The 20,923-nt window shown below is 38.1% G+C and overlaps 1 protein-coding gene across 2 annotated transcripts in view; it reads right to left on the bottom strand.

Annotated features, from left to right (window-relative positions):
• The window catches only part of gmds (GDP-mannose 4,6-dehydratase), a 303,343-nt gene extending 289,474 nt beyond the window's left edge, over positions 1-13,869 (bottom strand). For both annotated transcript variants that reach the window (XM_088919281.1, XM_088919282.1), the window contains exon 1: positions 13,603-13,869. In XM_088919281.1, coding sequence (XP_088775407.1) covers positions 13,603-13,707 — 105 coding nt within the window. In that variant the 5' untranslated portion in view covers positions 13,708-13,869. The remainder of the gene's footprint in view (positions 1-13,602) is intronic.
• Positions 13,870-20,923: the final 7,054 nt, after the last annotated feature.

Below are 20,923 nucleotides of genomic sequence, written 5' to 3'. Positions count from 1 at the left end.
CACAGTGCTGCATGGCCAAGCCCCAGGATATGTTACCTGACTTTTCCTCAGTTGTTCAGAACCACTTTCTCTCACCTATTTGTGTACTGTACATATCAAGCTTGACCCTCACTGCACCCGCTCCACAAAAATAAATCTCAATTTTCTTGTATCTTGGCAATGTGGAGAACTTCATGGGATGCTAATCTCAGCACCCCTATCAAGCACCTTTTTCACACCACCACAAAATAAAGGCTTGAAAATAAACCTGTTAACTCCTCTCTATTTTTAAAACAACGTTCAAATGAAAGATGTCTACTGTAAAGTGGGATGTTTTCACACAACTCAACCACCTCTTCAAACTAAAAACCACTCTAAATAGTTCAGTCTCCTAAGATACTGCGGCAAAGGTATTTTAAAGTTATTTATGTTAAGCTGCACTCTATATCCATGATGCTAGGAAAAAAATATATCAATTTAAAAGGATTTTTAAGCTACTCAAAGATTGGCAGAAAAATGCTTTTTTCAGTAGGGCCTCCTAAGGTTCTCAAAAAACAAATTCCAACAATATCCCCTTTGCTAAATCATTACAGGTTTCTCAGGATGGATAGTGGATTTACAACCCTTTTTATTTTGAACAACATCTTAGAAACTATTTTGCATTATTCACTCTCATCTGCGGTACCTGTGGTTGAAATGTGAAAGTACAAAACGGAGAATTACTGAAACAGAGAAATTAAGAAAACAAAACAGTATCAAACAAAAAACACTGCAAATGTACATCTGTGTTTGAGGGCTAAGATATTGAGCACTAGTTTATACAGGATGTGAAACACTACATGCAGTTTTCAAGTTGGAATGAAATGAAAGCTTAAGACTTTACTTCAGACTCTCCCAGTCTAGTTAGCTGGACCAAGGTAATACAAGCCAAGAGCAATAAATACAGCAGCAGAATGACCCCAGAGAGCTTTGTGTGCTATGAATTATAAGTTAGATGATACTGCTGTATGACAAACCATTATACCCCACATTACACAGAGAATCCTGTAAGAGTTTCTACTACAAATAAACCCATGTGAAATGGTATGTCGACACAGTGTCACTGCAAAACCAAACACAGAAAGCTGAAATAAGCTAAGTAAAGAAGTTCAGATCATGATTTTTTTTTTAAATGACCTGATTCGATAACCCTACAAATTCCATCATCACAGTGCGGCCAAATGCACAAAAGGTGCAAAGCTTGGTTTTGCATGGATAATCCTCTGGTTGCATTAAAACTGGAATTTTGAGAGCTCACGGTTGCTCATTCTAAGAGAGGAAGTATTGGAATAAAGAATAAACTGGTGTTCCATGGAGAAAAAATTATAACGTTCCAAAAGTAAAATCTGGCATGATTTGTTTTCGCTAGCATTGTCATGAATGCTTTTTTTTAACTCTTAACTCCCTTGTTAGTACACCCATTCTGTCACAGAGAGCTCGCTCCATGCAACACCCCTTATTATCTCCAAGATCACTTTGACCCTTCTGGCAAGCTGAGCCTGCAACATTTCTAAGCATCTGTATTTACTGTATGGGCCACTTTTTAAACTACGCAGTCCTCAAAGGACGAGGTCCCTGGTACAAAAAGTTTGAGAAACACTGATCTATGGGATACTGAAGTATTGGACTAACCTAGTCCAGCTCTTGCACAGACTAAATATTTACAACCCTGTTAAATGGAACTGTGGAGTATATGGGAAAGTTCCAGAATATACAGCGAGTTTATTACTGAAATAATATTATCACTACTAGCATCAATCACCAGGACATATTTTGTATTATTTACATATTGTACTAATATATTGTACATATATTGCACTACTTTTATTCAACTAAAATTGCATTTTACCTACAATATTATAGGAGTACAGCTCATGTACTAACAAAACGAATGAAAGTGTCATCAATATTACATCTACCTGTAGAGCACACAGTATGCAATACTGATTTAGAGATTTTTATCAAGATTAATATTGTAGGAGGGAAACCAACTGAAATTAAAGCAAGCACATGATGCCAGAAATGGGACGATCTTAAGTGCGTGCTGTCACATCTGGCTGTCACTTGAGTCAATTTGCTCTACTGATTGTGATGAGATTCCACTTTGGTGGTTCTTAGCAGAGAAGGGAAAACAGCGATATTCAGGGATAAGGACAGAATGGGAAAATGTCTAAACGAATTAAAAAAGCCTTAGATGGATTTGTGCTATCCGATGCTTATACAGTAAGTTTGAACACTATCCCTTCTCCATCTTGTACTTGTGGTCCTGTGGTCCAATAATACTGCAGTTTCTGCTAAATCTTGGACTTGGAGCAGGTGGTTCATCCAAGTTCACAGTAAGGCTGTGGAGGCCTTTCCAGTCACTGGTACTAGTCCGGTACCTAGACCAGACAAGAACCGAGTAAAGGCTCTTCTGATGCGGGTTCTAGGTTCTTTCATCTGTTGTGATGCTCCTCATACAGTATATTGCAATAGCAAGCCTTGCTCAGAATGTGATTTCATACTTCAGCTCTTATCAAATCTCTAGGTATCCAGTCAATCCAGCATATTGTATTTAACGACCACATTAGAGATGACATATTACTTGGTTACCGATGTATAACTGACAGAACTATCTGAAGGTGTACTGATGTAAATCAGATCCTTCCTTTGTCTGTGGAAGTGAATGGAGGAATGAGTGCAGTCAATGGCTAAATTACTAATACAGTATTGGGTTACTTGGCAGTTCAGTAATTAGCTGGTGCTTTTAGGCAAGGGTTTTAATTAACTCTACTTCCTGTATTGCAGTCTTTACAAAATATTACACCTTCTTGTGTTTATAATTCTATACAGCAGGGATTTCTTACTCAATTCCTGGAGGGCCTGGTGTCTTCTGGATTTTGTTCCACCCACATTCTCCGTTACATAGTTGGTCTAATTATTTGTTTATTTAGCTGAATAACTGTAATATGTCTTACCAGGCTCTGAGGTGACTTATAGGTAACTGTATCTTTAATGATGTGAATGTGTTCTGTAATAAACTGTAAAGTTCCTACAGAGAAATCCTGTACATTGGTTACTGGGGAAAAACGTTTTTGTCTGTTTCTTAGAAATAGTGTTTCTAAGTAGTCAAGTGCTTAATTGACTTCTTAGGTTCGACCAATATCTAGAAGATTCAGGCCCCTCCAGGAATTGAGTCTGATATCCCTGTTTTAAAAAGCAGTGATAGTGATATCATTACATACATATTAACAAAAACGACACAGTTCTGTAACAAATAGTTTAAATGTACTGATGATTCAGGGAAACCTCAGTTCCTGTTTGGGAGAACAGAAGTACCATACTATAAACAGGAGTGGCTGGTTTCTCCTCACTTATTCTCACTTCATTTGTGCAATTAAGCACAAAGCCAAGACAGCACCATACCTGTTAGCAACACAGCTGTGTGAATGCAAATTATATAAGAATGTATGAATGAGCTTATACTACGTACTGAGCGAATGAAAGAAACAGTAGTTATAATAGCAACAGATTACAAAGCAATGACCAGAAAATGTGTAAGAGTGTACTGTAGTAGACTGATGTGCTATCAGACATGCCATGGGCGGGGCGGGGATTTGTGTTTCTGCCTCGCACACTCGGGCCCCGGGCTCAGTTTCTGGGGTGCTATCTGCATGGATTAGGTACGTTCTCCTGAGTGCCTGCCTGTGTCTGTGCGTCCGCCCTCCGATGGACTGGCGTCCCAGCCAGGGTGGACCCCACCTTGTACCCCTCTGTACCTGGACTGTGGGCCCAGGGAAAGGCAGTATAGTGGAGTACTGGTTAGATCTCTGTACTGGGAGACTGTGGGTTCAGACCCATTGCTGTTGTTGAACTCTTGAGCCAGGCACTTCACTGAAATTGCTCCAGTAATGTCCTGGTACATAAATGGGTCTCCACAGTCGTCACATGAAATGAGAAAATGTTCTCAGTTTACTTACCCGGTTTATTACTGACTGTAATGTCTTGCCAAGTGGCAAATTGGCGGCTGTGAAGTCCCAGCGAGTGAGACAAAAAGCACTGACTTAGCCTCCTACCAAAAGCACACTGATCTCCCTTCAGTGTTTTTCATTCTTGATTTTCACCAGTCTTGATGTTTAACAAGTTAAATCACCTCATCACCTGTGTCCAATCAGTTCTGTCACAAATGAGATGATGTAGCTCTTACACAACAAAGTCACATAACTGTATCACAGTTATCATGACCAACTCATTAATCAAATTGACACCAAAAACAGTCAATTTATCATTGTCCATTATCTGTATACTGTGTGTTTCTAAAAATATAAATGCATAAAATCATGTTTCTTTTTATTCTCAGTATATTTTAAACTAAATCTACAGAGCAATATGGTTGGTATACTACAGGCTGCTGGGACACATTATCCCCAGGTTGCAAGTTTGTTTTGGGTTTTTTTGACTGATGAATGCAGAATAAAGGAAAGGTTAAGTAACATTATCAAATAAATTATCTAATAAACACATTCCTTCATATAGCATTACTGACTATAAGATATAAAGTCTGTGCTAATGAAAGCTGGTGCAACTATAATTAACTCCAGACAGATATAGTATGAAACAAACAAGGGTCTACAATGTTTTTAACACCACTGCTGTAAAATAAAATCATATTTGAACGCGCCAAGGACCTGCCTTCCTGGGTAAAAATAAAACGTTTAACAAAGCTACTGTATGTTACCACAAATAACCTTTTCCCAAATAACTTTCTCTCCTATTGTTCAGGCATAATCACACGTAGTACAGTAGACACCAAACTAAGACTTGTATCTGTTTGATTTTAGAATCTATCATACAGTCTAATCTCTCTCAATAGCAATAATAAGTAAATATCCTTTATGTTATATGTTAAAATGGATAACATTTGAAAAAGAGCCCAAAGCATTAGAAGTCTGTAAAAGACTCAACTCTGTTGTGACTTTGACTATTAACACGCAAAACAACAACTGAATGTATGACCTTTTTTCGGAAGGGTAATGAATAGTCCTAGAAATAACCGTATCACGTGGCATTGAGTTTTGTACTTTATTGCTGGAGCGCACGTGTCTTAGCTCTGATATGAGGTCAGGAGTTTCCAGTTCTGCGGCAGCTACTGCTAACTGCGCTCGGCCTCAGACGTACAGTATATTGTAAGACCTGGCTGTTGCACCCTGTGCAGCTGAGCTGACATACAACATCAAGGCGCCACCTTCTGTTCGGATTGCAACATTACACCACTTCAACCGAGATCCTGCCGATCTACAGAAGCATGCTCTGAAATGTATTGACCAGAAAAATCCGAAAGAAAAACTATAATTATGATAGCATCTATAAAACATTGTAGTTTGCATTGTACCTATTTTGAGCATGATAATACAATATCACTCTGCTTTGAATCCGATTTTAAAAAGGGTTAGGTTATAATACCATCCAGATCATTTTCAAATATATAGAGCTCTAGATTTGCTTCTGCTGTGATGTAAAACGTCACTTACTTGCTATACTAGTTGTGTTATTTTTCTTATCCAATAATGTAGTCCATCATGTACCATTTTAAACACTGTTTTGATACCAATCTAGTTCCCTTATATAAGGAGTCAACTAAATAAATACTAACTAACTGCTGGAACTATCTCAACACAATTTACAAACTAATCTTGTATAAATAAAGTGGTCCTGACTGCAGGAAAACCATCTAAAAAATATCAGGAGGACTCCTCACTACATTATCTTAAATTGTTCACTGTTAAAATTTCCTTACAGCAAATCCTTAAAAGAATGCTATGTACCTCAGGAAATGAAGTACCACACAATTTTTAAACAGAAGTCAAACCAATATGACTACCGCAGCTAATAAGAACAAAAAAGATAAAACATAAGAATTTAATTTGTATCGGTGCTTGTTAACTACCACATTCTTAACATGGAGATAAATCAATTCTCAAACCCCTAAAAATAAAATGTTCTTGTTTTAAACTTAAAACTAGATTTTGCAAAACATACAAAGATATTTGGAAAGAAAAAACTAATTACATCTTAAATCAATTTTAAAAACATATAAAGGGGTTTAGAGATTAACATGCATTCTATAAAAGTCCTATAATTTACCAAAACAATTCACCCCATTTAACAGAAATAGGGAAATGTCTGAAGTCTTAAGATATAGTTAGTACGGTTTTCTAATATAATATAGATTTTTTATATTCCTAGAAGAATTTAGTCCACCTACGTCAAAGCCAGTCATTAAATGATCTGACATTAATGTTACCCTATTAATAAGCCCCCCAGAAAATTCACAACAATTAGGAATGGTGGTGCGTTTTGGAGCTCTCACATTAATGAGTGGGGAAAAACTTCAGCTTGGCAAAGGATAATTTTCTCCGGCCTGCACCGTTACCAAAAATTGGCTTCATAAAAAGTTAGAGAACGTCTTTCAATGCCAAACAATTTGATACTTAAATTTATGACCAAGCAGAACGTCCTTAGCAAGCAAGTATAAAAATAAACAGACCACATACTGTAACAAGCATCATTCCACATGCACAGTACAAGGATTTAAAAAATTGAGATTAGGCATGGAGACTAGGATAGTGTTACACATCTTCCCATAACCCAGAAATAAAATATGTATACTACACAACAATTTGGTTTTCCTGTAAAAGAAAGTACTAAGATATTAGTAAAAGTAAACCTTTTTTCATACAGACCACATGATCGATATTTAATTGAAATAAACCAAACTCAGTCAAGAACAGGGTTGTCAAGATCCAATTTTTTCACTGGTCTGTGCTTGATCCCTTAAAACAAGAAATTAGGCACAAAATATGGGAACTATGAATCCCAGTGGATAAATTGACACGAAGAAAGTACTTTTGAAAGTTTCCTTAGTTACTGCTTTGTTCTGTTATGGGATCATCAGAAGGATGGGAATGCTAAACAAATCCTGTCAAACAGCTCTCTGTCCTATAGGAGATTGAACCCTGAAAAACTTAAAGATGTAAAAGCAAGTAATAAGGTTGACTTACATCTAATACTTAGATGATTAGAAAATTAAAATGCTCTTTACACTAAGAGTTCTTTGCCCAAAATGAGATATAATGAAGGCACACAGCTCAAAATACAGTGGGATACTGGAATGTGATCTGGGTACTTTCACACTGTCTTTCCAAATGAGCACAAACTATATGCCAGTATAAATTAGACAGAGCGGGTAACTGTAGCAGTAGGCAAGCATCTAAGGAATGAGAAGAGAATCATTCCTTGCTGAAAAGCAAAGAGAAATATGAAAAACTTTTTCGAGCTGCGGAGCCTGTTTTAAGTGTGCATACCCCGAAGATGTCTAGACACCCGACGAAGGCTTCAAGAGTGAAATTTTGTTTTTTTTCTACTTTCTTTTGACTTGGCGTTAAATTAATCTCTAGTCCTTCCTAAAATGGACAGCCCTGATTTCCACTCCATCTTTTTTTTTTTTGGAGACGCAAGATGGTCAGACACTAATGGCAAGACAATCTGACAGACGTGCTATACTGTGTTTCACCAAATAAATGAGGAAAAAAAAACAGAGAAGACGATGCCTAAAGATTTTGCTGGGAAAGAGCAGCACGGTAGGGTTTTTGGGTTGTTGCCTGGGTGATGAAGGTTAAGAGCATTCAGAAAAAATAATGTGTGTAACTAGAAGGGTGTGAAATGATGGAGAATATGTAAAAATAAAAAAGATGTATTCACACAGATGTCGAATTAAACTGCTATCTCCTAGAGTACAGCAGCATCAAATAGACTTACTCTCAGAAAGAAGCACTCAAAAACATCGGAGAGCTTTAGGACAAGCACACTGTTTTAACACTAGCAAGTCGGTCTGGCTTCACAATTACTTATGTGGTAGTTTTGAACCACTAATGACTGCTTATTGGCAATTAGCTGCAATCATATTAAAATTTACCCTTTCACCTACATACACAAAATAAGGAAGAATAAATATTAAAATATACATTTATACACAAACCTGTAATACAGCTATGTATCTCATTCAGGTATTTATGTCAATTATACTAAAAAAAGAAAGAATATAAAAGATTCTAATATTCTGCTAGCAATGAACTCTGACCTAACTAATTGTTATGTATCGAGACACAAATACACTGCATGCAAACATTTAAACAATTTTTTTTATTTCCTTACAAGAAAACCAGTTCAGTGAAGTTTCATCTCCACTTTGGTAACCAAACCTCTAGTCCAGCCTCTAAGAAAACATCTTCCGTCATCTATGGTCTTTTTTCCTGACAAACTAAAGTGCAGATCTTCACACTCTCCACATGGTTCCTGTAAATACAGGGAGTTCACCCTCAAATTGAAATCCGCACTCATTTACTCATGACAATGGACCTACCAGTGAACCTGCATAACTTGCAGGTAAGCTCTTAATTTATCTAAATCTAAACTAGAGATCCTTATTAAAAGGGATTTCTTGGAAGCTGGATCCCCTGCTTAAAAAAAAAAATCAAAATCATGTCTTAATTGAATGTTACGTCATCGGTCTCATCCCAAAAGATCCCAAAGCACTTTTACACGAGTAGGAGAAGTCCCTGAAACTAGGACACAGATTCATATTTCAACAGGAAAATGACCCTTTCCTCAGAGGCTAAGTAAGCCCTGAATGGTTTAAAAGACGGTGGAAGTCCTCGAGTGTCCCAGTCAAAGTCCAGATTACGTCCCATTGAAACCCTGTGGCAGGAGCTGAGGATTGCTGGTCACCACCACTCCCCCAGTAACCTGCAACAGCTGGAGCAATGTTGCAAGGAAGAGTGTGTGAAAATTAAACCCACAAGATGCGAAAGGCTGGTTTCAACATATTACACAGGTGTGTTTAAGGTTGTAATTGCTGCTTCAGTCTCAGGGAGCTGAATACAATACCTGCACAAACGGGATTTTTCTATTTTTCATACAGTTTTCTTTTACAATAAAAATGCTTATTCCCCAACAAACTGTTAACTATATTTTGTTAATTGCACACAAAAAAAAAATCCTGTTCAAATGTGTTGCAATTTGAGACTGTAACATAGCCTAATGTGGTCAAGGACAAAGACAGAGGTCAATCCTTTCCATACCCACTGTGTATAAAGGCATCATATGTACATATACTGTATATGAGTAAGCTAAAAATAATAAAGGCGCAGACTTCTTATGGAAACACTGCCAATAACTATTCACCAATGGTCCATTTGTGATTTCATTTTTTACTGCAGATGATTACTTACCACGTCATCAAGATATACAGAGGCAGGCAAGTCATATAGTGCTAATAAATTTATATTCCTTTGTCAGGAAGGGAATCATATCTGCTTTGTTGCCTAGAATAGCATGAACAACAGTTGAAACTAGTTTGTCCACATTCCAGAAACAGTCCTAAGGCGCGGCAATCACACCCATAGAAAAGTAGGCTAGGCAAACACACCCATAGAAAAGGAGGCCAGGGTTATTCAAGTTTCAAGAATGAATGGTTTTTAACTTGTGATGATGAGCTGATAATGACACAACCCAGACACAGGATCAAAGAATCCATTTTAGTGGCGCAAAGCAAATGGGTTAATGCCACACAGTGGACTGAAATGCAGGAGAAGAAATCAATTTACTGATAGCATGGTAACCTGGTTTCACAACGAAATGCAGATCTGCACAAACTGTCCAAATGGAGAAGACAGCGAATGATTTAACTCATCTGTGTCCCCGTATGTATATTTACTAAAACAAGGTTTCAAGCATGAACCAGCAAAGGCCTCGTGCTGCCTGCTCCGACTCTAAAACCTGAACTGGCTGGACCTGCTGTGAAATGCAGGCCACGTCCATCCCTGTGTTTCTTTCACTTTCTGCACTTGATTGTCTTTCTCTTTTTCTTGATTGTCTCGATTGTACATGTAAATCAACCTTTATCCTATAAAAATCTCTTGTAATACCAAAATAGATGCAGGGGCAGAATGGACCATTTTTCCCCCATTAACTTCTCTTACATCTTGAGTGCTCTAGAGGTATGCTTTATAGGTGACAACAAGAATCTGTCCAGTCTGCGCCCTGAAAACCTCCAACACAAAAGAGCATTGAGAAAGTTACATCTGCTTCAACCCTTTATTGTTTTAGTCTTTTCACAGGCTAAGGATGATCATCCACCATGAACTTGACCTCAAGTCATAACACCAACATGTAACCAACCGGCACACTCGCTTGCAGGGTTAGCAGGTGTTGTCTCGAGAGATATCTGGTCATGTACTGTGCAAGCCAGTCACGGTGAGCTCTCTTCAACTCTGTCGCTTTGCTTCTGTGTCTCAAAGTGCTGGACTTGTTCCCAGCTATTCTTCTACTCCCTCTGGTTCAGTTAAGGGCCACAGCTTCCAGGGGTTTATACTGATGTTGCAGTTCTTCATGATGGCTTTTACCCTGCCTCTGAAACATGTCTCCTGGTTTCGATTACCTCAGCTAAGCTCAGCGAAGAAGACCTTTTGGAGTATGGTGTTTCACACATGGACAGCATGACCAACTCAACAGAGGTGATGGCGGATAATTCAGTGCTTGTGGTTCTTCTTGTGGGAGAAGAGTGATGTTGGTGCATCTGTTCTCCCACTAGAAATGCAAAGTCTTCCACAAAAAGCACAACTGAAATAACTCCAGTCCTCTTATGGGTTCCCATAAGATCACGTCCATGATTTAGCCCTGTACATTAAGGCATGATGAACGTGCCATTGATTGGCAGTTAAGTTTCAGTTTTAATGTCCTCAAAAACCCTCTTACTCAAGCAGCCAAAGGCTACTCTTGCCAATTTCATTCAAAGAAACACAGCATTCTGTGAAGAATGACTCCCTGGGTGCTCTATACTTTTCAGACATTCGTCATGAATATGTATTGACAATGCCAAAAGCTCCAGAGTGCTACAGTGTTATATACTGTACATCAAGTTCAATGGCTTGTCGACAGAGCTACTACAAGATAAAACACACGAAGATCTCTGCATCCCTGAACAAAAGGAACTTGCTCCTCTTTTATCACATACCACAGACACTCAGTAGGCAGTTTTGTAAGTGTGACAACAGCCAAATGGGTTCCTGAATTAGGAAGGCTGTGCAACTGGGGAGAGTTTGTGTGTATTATGCCTGATAAATCAGTTTAACATTACTTGAATGCGGTTTCACAGAACTGCTACTTCCATAATTAATTATTCTAAAGCCTTCAGAAGAGACACAAGGAAATGGACACTGTATATGGGACATTATTGGTGGTAATTCTTTAGTGAATATCATCTTTGTAATGCTCAGCTTCTACTAGTGTCGTCTAAACGTATTACAGACAATGGTTAGGGCGTTGCCTCAGCACTGAGATGACAACCATGCTTATACTTCTGTTAGGAAACTGTTAGGAAAGCATTCCAATTGTACAGGGGCCCCTTGTTTTGACAATGACAAGGTGTGCATTTTAACCGCTGGTTCAATATTTTAAGTACAGAAATGTAAGTGTGTGTCCAGAGTATCCAATACATTTCATATAAAGGGAACACAAGGACAATAGGCCACAAACAAGAGGACTGTACTGGCTTCAACAACATGACAAGGTAAATTGTCCTATACTCCTAGTGTACAAACCTTTGGGTAAAGAGCTCTCGTTGGCTCAGATCCAAATGCACTTCCACACAGAAGAAGGTTTTGCTTTGTTAAGATACACACTCTCACCAGCTGTCCATCTTTCCAGGAAAAACAGAAACTTAAACATCAATAATCACAGCAGTAGACAGGATGCAGTCATACATATTCAAGGAATGCAAAAGAATGATTGAATCCAGAAATGAAACTGTAGAAAAAATGGCAATGTTATTCTCTTCATCAGCTCCACTGTCCATAATGACTCCTGAATTCTGAACAGTATTGCATAAAATTTACTGTGCATCTTGGTTGTGCATTTACACCAGTGGCATTGGTGTTTCGTGTCTTTTACACCAGTCGACAAAACAGAAAGTCATGACCCTGGATCAGAACTAAGACACATGGCAGCTGGAGTCCCCCCACCCTCCGTACCTCAGGGTCCTAAACCCAGCAGGTTTCTTCCCTTCTTTTAAATGGTCAACAGCCTAAGGCTGTGAAGGGACAAACTGGTCTAGTCTGACCATAACTGGGTCAATAGGACCCTACCTCCTAGTTAGAGAGCTACTCATACATAGAAAACAAGCTGGATACTCCACCCAGGAGACCAGAGCTGGGAAAACCTGTATGACAGTATGACAAAGAAGTTGAAAAAACAATACAAACGATCATGTTTCAAAAAGGGAAAGGCAATGTAGACGTGGCATTTTGGGCAAAACTGACTCCACCAGTTCAACAGGTGACACAGGAGCGTCTCTACTGTAGGGGTCTCACTCAGTTCTAGGGCCTGCTGGGCTTTTTCCCACCTGAGCTCTCTGATTTGCTCCAATTTAATTTATCACAGAGCCGTAATACTTTTGATCAGGCTCCAAAGTGTTTTACGTCATCTGTCAATATGAAGGTTAATATTCTGAGTAATTATTTTTAAAAGACTTTAGGACATATTCTATATATGCACCTAAGAAAATAAATAGGATAATATTTAATTGGTTACTTGTAACAAATACCAGAAGACGTTAGGCTTCCAGGAACTGATATTCTGGTCTCTACTGTAAAAATGCAAGTAAATACTGTTAAAAATGCAATCCTTTTAAAAAGAGAAGGATTTAAAGTAGATCATTAAACTGACTACAGTATTATCATACAGAGGGTTACACTTGCAAGTGGATCTCCTTAAGACTTGAAATATGTCAAAATATCAGCTGTGTTGACCATTTCATGTCTATATTGTCTCTGCTATAGCAACAGCACACATGCAAAGCCTGTAATAAAGTCATTATAAAATACAAAGGACTGGCGCTCGGCTTACACGTCGCATTATTTCAGTTTCCGCGTAAGGAAACAACTATGCTCCACCTCAGTGTCCGGGGAGCAGGTGGCGACCTGTTCATCAGCAAACAGGAAATGCATTGCACGAGGATGCATGGATCTCAGGAAAAGAAAAAGGTTTTGCTGGAATTACAACAAATGCGTTACGCAACAATATTCAGGAGAGCGAAATGGGTAGAGAGAAAGAAATACAGAGATTTGATTAAAAAAAATACTACGGAATATTTTTTTCCCTAGAGAAAGAACACAAAAAAGAGAAGTTGCTAACAATGCAGCGTCCCTCAATCTGTTAAAGTGTGAAAACACAATTCCCACAAAATATGAAGATGACCCAGGACACGAAGAAACAAAACTATTCAGCACACTGGAGAAGTTAAAGCGAGGACATCTCGCTACAATGTATCAAACCAAGCAACCCCAGAGTGAATATGCCTCAACTGATATCCTGCACTTGCTGTCCAACGTGCTTCTTCCTTTCAATTTGACTCCGACAGAAATACGCTAAAATACAAAACGGTTCTGATTTTTCATTAACAAATTCAAACACAAAAAATACGTTTCCTTTCTGCAACACTACATCCTCCTGATGTCCTGACTCCTTGGGATTTGACAGGCAGCTTACCTGTCCGGTGATGCCGGTGATGAGAGCTACTCTCCTCTGACTGCAAGCCTGCTTCTTGTTCAGATCAGAGACGGGGGATGCTGCTGCTGCTGCACACTGAGCCATCGTTGAGGGTACTGTTTTTGTGCAAACGTGTCACGTCTGTTTGAACTGACAGGGTTTGTGATGCTTGTTTCCTTATTGTCTGTAGTTCTGCAGGATCGAAACTTGCTGCCAGTCCGTGACACGTTGAAAACAGCCGCTCAGCCACCAATCGGGAAACAGCCCGGAGCACTTGCTAGCATTACCATAGACAGAAAGAGCAAGAGTTTCTAAACAATTCTTCACATTTCACAGCGCCAACTGCAGGTAGGAAAAATCTGGAGGATTATATACTGACTTTTAATCTTTTAATAAAGCCGTCTGATGTGGATTCATCTCCGTCATTTAACAGATATCGGGTAACTAATTTATTATTTAACATACAGTATCTGTTAAATTCAAATAATTATATTTTAGCAAACGGGAAATAAAGGAATATTTTTGTTTGTTTTTATGCTAGGCATGCTAAGGCCCCCTAAGCAAACAGTAACTAAGTCAATTTAGGAAGGTCTGGAATGAAAACCACCAAACACTTGCAGACAACTTGTCTTACAGACAACTTACCTATTTCGAAGACTCCAGAAATCAGAGCTGGTAGCAACCAGAATGGCTTCAGTATAATGAAAACTGACAGGAGGCTGCAATGGTACCTTAAGAATCAGAAGTATTTCTCCAATTATATGTTGAAGTGTACTGAGGCTGTAATGAAAGTAATGAAAAAGATTTCGGACAAATGTTGGACAGAATTAACAGGATGAACATGACTGGACTCTTTAAACATTTAAAAGGTTCACAATTTCTTTAATAAGCATTGTAAACCCATCACATTGTGATCAATAACCTTAAAAAAATGTGACCATAAAATCAGACAAATCAATATTAAATTTACCTTCAAAATATCAAAATTTGATTATTCACTGGTTATTTGGTCACAAAAAGCACCAGTAGGGGAAATACACAGCAAGGTTTACACAACACCAACTTAGAGCTGTGTACAGTACTACTGCTGCAAAGAACAGTGATCAGGAGATTTGTGTTGTGTAATTTTTGTATGTTGTGTAACTGTGTACTGTATATCACTGGAGCTAACTTGGAGCTGTCTTAGGAAGGCATCTGTTCTTCATACAAACTTTGCCAGAGAAAAAAATACAAGAGAGTATGAAAATGCTGTTCAACTCAAGTTGTCTCTGTTTTCTTGTTTTTCTTTTTTTTTAGATTTCAGTGTTCAGACAAATAAACCCAATCGACCTGAGACCATCAACACGTTTTTTTTCCATCCCTGGAATCATTCTTTTTCTGCAGAAGATAAAATGTGGTTCCCATCTAAACGAACAAGTGCAAACAGGATCTGCAACATAATTTACTGGGTCAAAACAACCCCCTTAATTATGATTCTAAGTACCAAGGGGACAAACCTGCCACACACAAACACTAGCGCTTGTTTGTGGTGGATTTCCACTGCAGAGTCCAAGGAAGTGACACCATAATAATATTCAGAAACTATATGCTTATACACTGTGAACTCTCCTGCAGCCTCATTAATTGCTACACCATCAATCAATTACTTAATTGGATGCATGGTAACCTGTACAAAATGCAGTCTGACCCTGTGCTTGAACTGTAATTGAGAACCCATATGTTACGTCCCAGTGTGGTCCGTGTGTGCTTTTGTTTCTATGTTTCACACTTCCTGACTTTGGTTGTTCTCCTCCCCATTGGTTCATTAATTCATCCAGCTTGCCGTATCACGCCATTCGTAATCAGCTTCTCGACCAATCAGAACTCAGCTTCTTTGGTATTTAACTTGGAGGTTTCCAGAATGAAGGGGCCTTTCGCCCGACTTCGGTTCTGCTCGGCTCAGCTTCAGCTTCGATTTCGCTCTCATTTTGCTTCAGCTTCGTCTCTCTTCATTTTCATTCGTTTCGCTTCATATGTGTTTTCGTGTAGCTTCAGCTTTGTTGGTTTGTGTTCATCTCCTACTTGTACTTTCGTTTGTTTGTATTATCCTTTATTTTGCCATTACCTTGCCCCAGCATGTTATATCGACCTCTGTGCTCTTTTGTACCCTATTCCTTGTGTCTACTCTCGTTTTCCCTTATTTGTATTCGTAGTTCACTTGTGTATTTGTGTGAACTTTTGTGTAAATGGGCTACGTTGTCGGGTACAGTGTGCACACGTAGTTGGTCTTTTATATTAGTAACACTAGTTTAGGACGGGTGAGTGCCTTTTGTCTTGTATGGTTTTGGGTATCAGTGAAGGTTAGCTAGGCCGTTAGAAGACGCCGAAGACCAAGTGTTTCGGGTTTTGTTTTGTAGTTAGGTCAGCTACCCCTCACTTTATTAGCCAGCTCCATTTTGTTTGTTATTTTCTTTCATTTGGCACCGCTCAAGTTCCTTTTCCCTGTGTGTCATTGTGTCCTGTATACAGACCATTTACTTATTCACTTTAAAATAAATCACTTTTGCACCAAACTTTTGTTTTGTCACGCTTCCTAGGTCTCTCACCAGAAACCCACCTGCATCCAAACCCATCCTAAATGTTACACCCCTTTACCCCTAGACACCTGGGTTCGTAACACCATATAACTAAGCACAACATATGTCATAAGGTTCAAAACCTGGTTTGGGCCCTTGATTCTTGTCCGGTCATGGGTTCAGACCCTGGGTGGGATGCCTGACTGTGTGAAAGCGTACTTTGTAGGTCATTGTAACAGCAAACGTGTTTTTCAGATGGCATGTGGTTAAATAATAGATGGTTAAAAACAAAATGCCACGATAGATCATTCTGTGCAGTGGACTCTGTTACACGAGGCATAGGAAGTAATCTGATAGTTCACTGAAGATTTTTTTCATCACTTGATCTTGATATTAAATGGAATAAAATATATCCAAATACACCCCTTCGAGCATCTCCTTGAGGAAATAGGATAAGCAGTGGTGATCACACATCAGTGCAACTCTGCAAAAATTTAGCAGAGCGCTCACTTACCTGCCAGCTGCCACTGCCAGGGTTCTCCATCCTTCATTAAAATAAAGATCGTAAGCATTTGATTTCGATTGAAGAAATAGGAGGCTCTGGGGGATACAGCGAGTCTGTTTTATAGTGCGCTTTTTATTACATGCCTCGCTAATTCAGGAAAGGGAAAGCACATGTATTGGTGAAATATGAGAAATTCAGATTAACTCTGGATTTTTTCTCGACCTTATCCTGCACAATGAATCTGACACCTCACCACATTCTCCCTTCTTTTGCCCAGATTTCTGTTTTCATAGCAGTTCTTGGGATGCTTCTAATGTGGAAAACATTGTGGGAGTTAACTAAGAAACGTGCCAGAACATCTGATAATGCAGGAAAATGCCACGGCCGCGGGATCCCAAAAATTAAAAAGCACTTGTTTTCCAAATAAGCTATTATTGTTGGACAGACATTCTGCAAGGTGAAGCAATTAAAGTTTTACTGAGATTATAAAACAAAAACAGGTATTTCATTAATTTTTCACACTTAATATTGCTCCTCAACATTATTACAGTAGATTGTTTCCATCCTAGTTACATTATTCAACTTGGTTCTGCAGTTGGAAAAGCATTTTTTTAAGCATTTCCTTATGAGGCTCTCCCAATATTATTTTTTTTATATTACTTTTAAGCACTTACCACAATTCACCCTATGTTTCCATTCTTTCTGATGGTTTTAGCATGTCTTAATTGTCTTTAACTACACTGAACCATGCTGTACAGTGGTAGACATTCCTTGGAAACATATAGTGATAGTTCTCTGGAGTAGTTAATCACAGGAAAGACGTGTTACAACCATTAGACACCTTAACAAAAAGTAAACACAGAGTAAAAGTACAGAAGTGCCACAATAATTTCACTTTGGAATAACTTCATATTGTTCTTCTCTTTGTTGGAAGCAGAAGAAGCAATATTTGCCTGCAGGCAAACCCAAAGCATTTTTGCAGATACACAAAGGGAATTGATGCAGAATGAGCTGAACTTGTATCGTCACACATCTGCAATTTCAAGAATCACAAATACTGGTGCAAGGAGTTTGTCTTCTAATTCTAAATTCTAATGATCGGTTTTCTTGTTTTTAACACATCTTTGGAAGGCCGTATTTGCGGTGATGGGGAGGAATTTGTTTTGTTTAACATCTTGTAACCCCTCCAGAAGAAGAATGAGCGCCCTTCCCCTCAGAAATGCTTGCCAAGGAAAAAAACTGTCAGCTCATTTTAAAATCTGATCATGCTTACGGAAAGTAAAATTATGCATTTTTTAAACAGGTCATCATGAATTCTCACATAATTTCTGAGCATTCTGAGGTGTCTAATGTCATAACTTAACTAGAAGCCATTAAGAATTATGTAGCACAGAAATGTTAGCTCAAAATTGCACTTACATTATTTAACAGATTTTGACTTGTTTGCATCTGTTAATCAGGGTGCTTTTATTACAGAACAACTCATGTTGGTCTGCAGGGTTTTTTTCCAGTTAAAAGTAACAAGGGAGGTTTGGAATTGGTTTTGCTTGATTGGAATTTAAAAAACATTTTAAATTCAATCAGAATATGACCAAAAGAGTTGAATTATTTCAGCTCTTTCACAGGGTTTGCATTCCTGTTCTTTCTGTTTCATCCTGCGTTCCAAAGACAAGCTGGAGATTAATTATTTACAAATACTGTATATAAATGTGCCTTTGTTAATGAATTAATAGTTTTTGCTACTGATACATATGTTTCCTGTTACTAGAATCACTTTACTGTATGTAGTTCACTAAATGTGTTTGCATAGCCTAGGCTAACATATACAGTAAATGAAGTGCATATACAGTAAATGTATATGGTACTATATAGTAAATGAAGATCATATGTACAGTAGATATGATCTACAGTGCTGTGCTAAAGACATTTTTAATACGATTGAGAGACACAAATGTTATGAGTATGAACAATTTACTCAAATTACTCCACTAGTGTTTTCTACTACTAGAACAAACTTATTCTTACAACTCAGTTCCGGTGAAAAAAAGCCAGGCTTGTCATTCAGTAGTCTTAAATTCACACTCTAACTTAATTTCAGCAGTTCAGGTTAAACCTTACTGTACACAAGCAGCCAATATGAAGAGCTGTAGTAATCAATCCTTCACATTTACCGAACCTAGGTGTGTTCCTCGCCATTAATATCATCTGTTCCTCTCTACCCATGCACGAACTAAAAGCCTACTTTTTTATGAAATACAGATCTATCAGGATGAGCCATTAGTTTAAAACAAAACGTGTAAAGGTCATGCCATACTGTACAACTACATAAAGAAGGAAAAACACTGAGTGAGAAGACTGGAACTATATTAAACATCTAAAATTTTTGCACACCAGTGTGTGTGTACAATAAAAGGGTAAAGCTTAGTTATGTAGAGCAGACCTGAACAGTAGATTGAAGTCAGAGAATCAATACATTTAAGATCTATAATTTCTCACCACTGGTAGAATTTAAACTAGTTGTGTATTGATGTTGAGGCCACACACTGAGCTTTGTCTTTTCTTCAACAGTTCTAAAATAAATACATCAATAAACATTCAGGAATTTAATGAAAATTGATATTGGCAGCTTCATCGAATTCCCAAGGCTTCAAATTACTGCACATTTCTTTAGACCTTCCCAATGTCCTATTAAGGATGCCTCACTGTGAGACTGACTGTCCATCAGAAAGCATTTCCTACTCTGGGAACTTTAGTTACTCAAAAGGAACATGAACCGACACTCTGTGTTACAGCCATTAGCCTGTGAAAAATGGTCATTCCCAAATTATTCCTGATAAACTGTCATAGAGTCTGTGAGTGATGTGATGTGATGTGAAGATGGACATTGATCCACACAGATGCGTGTTGCAAGCTGTCTGCTGTCTGCTGTCAATGGAGCAAAAGAGTGAATGCAAACATAACAGAGAAACTCTTGCAGAAATGGTAAAATTCTATCTCTATGGCACATAAAATAGGCCTTTACAAATCCGGAGGTATCCAACAGGTTTTTCAGTCTATAATACATTCTCTCTCGCTTTATCTCCCGAAACTTCTTTTGACCTGTACACACCTTCTGACCCACACCCACACCCTTCTTTTCTGTTACCTAGCTGAACTGGTTACTTGCATGCAGTGGCTTCTTAACTGCTAATAACCATTATCAACCATTGTGTTCCACATTCCAATTCAGCCTTTCTTTAGCATATTTACAATGAAATAGCAAAATATGCATAAAAGTATACATTTAAGGATAAATACCTAACACACTAACTGTAGACCTTAATTACAACTAATCCTATTTAGGTATTTCAGGCAATTAACCAAAATAATCATCCCAATATCAATTGCCCATATCTATTCTCACACTCTCTACCGCTACAACACAGCCAGTGCTCTAATACATGCTGTGACATACATGTCTCACTTCACGGCAGGGGGGACCTGTTCCTGATCTGGGAGTCCCACAGTCCCACACACCTGCGGTTTTTCGCTCCAGCCAGGCTCTCAGTTAACAGACTGATCCCTGGATTGACCTGATACTAGGATCCATCTGGTTTCTGCTCTTAAACACAGAGCGTGCAAAAGGGGATTACCTCTCAATTAAAATAAAGTTAAGAAAAATGACAAAGAAAAATGCCAAAGAAGGCTTGTACTTTCAGTCCAAAGAATTCAAGAAGTAACTAATGTAAGTATCTAAACAGACCTTTCTTAGGTTTTAAAATTAGATCTGACTTGTTTAAACTAAGATGTTGTAAAAAAAATTAATTAAAATCTATCATCAGTTGAACACAAAACATCCCCATTAGTTGCATTTTATGTTACAACTTATTTGTGTCTGTCTGATGAAAGCAATTCATTAGGAAGCCTTATACAAAAATGCATAAACATCTAATATATATAATTTGTGATTGCAGTCATTCTTGTCATTGCCGTCAATAAAATCATTGCCTTAAATAAAATACCAAGAGTTTTTTGAGTCATCAAAAGGCATAAATATTACTTATTTTATAATAGTCAGGATACATGATGCTTATTGCATCAATGTGTAGCAAAAAACTTTTACGACAGAAAAACTTTGTTTGCTGATATTTTGAGAATCCCTGTTATCCACCCACAGGAGAAAGAATCTGAAGTCCTAAACCTTATAAAGCCAAGATGTTGATTACTCATTGTGTAATAATGTGTAATAATAAAAAGAGGACATACAGTATTTCTACCAACA

This window comes from Atractosteus spatula, chromosome 6 (assembly GCF_055471065.1).
Source record: "Atractosteus spatula isolate fAtrSpa1 chromosome 6, fAtrSpa1.hap1, whole genome shotgun sequence".
NCBI lineage: Eukaryota > Metazoa > Chordata > Actinopteri > Semionotiformes > Lepisosteidae > Atractosteus > Atractosteus spatula.
The sequence above is the reverse complement of the archived record's forward strand: the minus strand, read 5'-3'. Positions and strand labels throughout refer to the sequence as shown.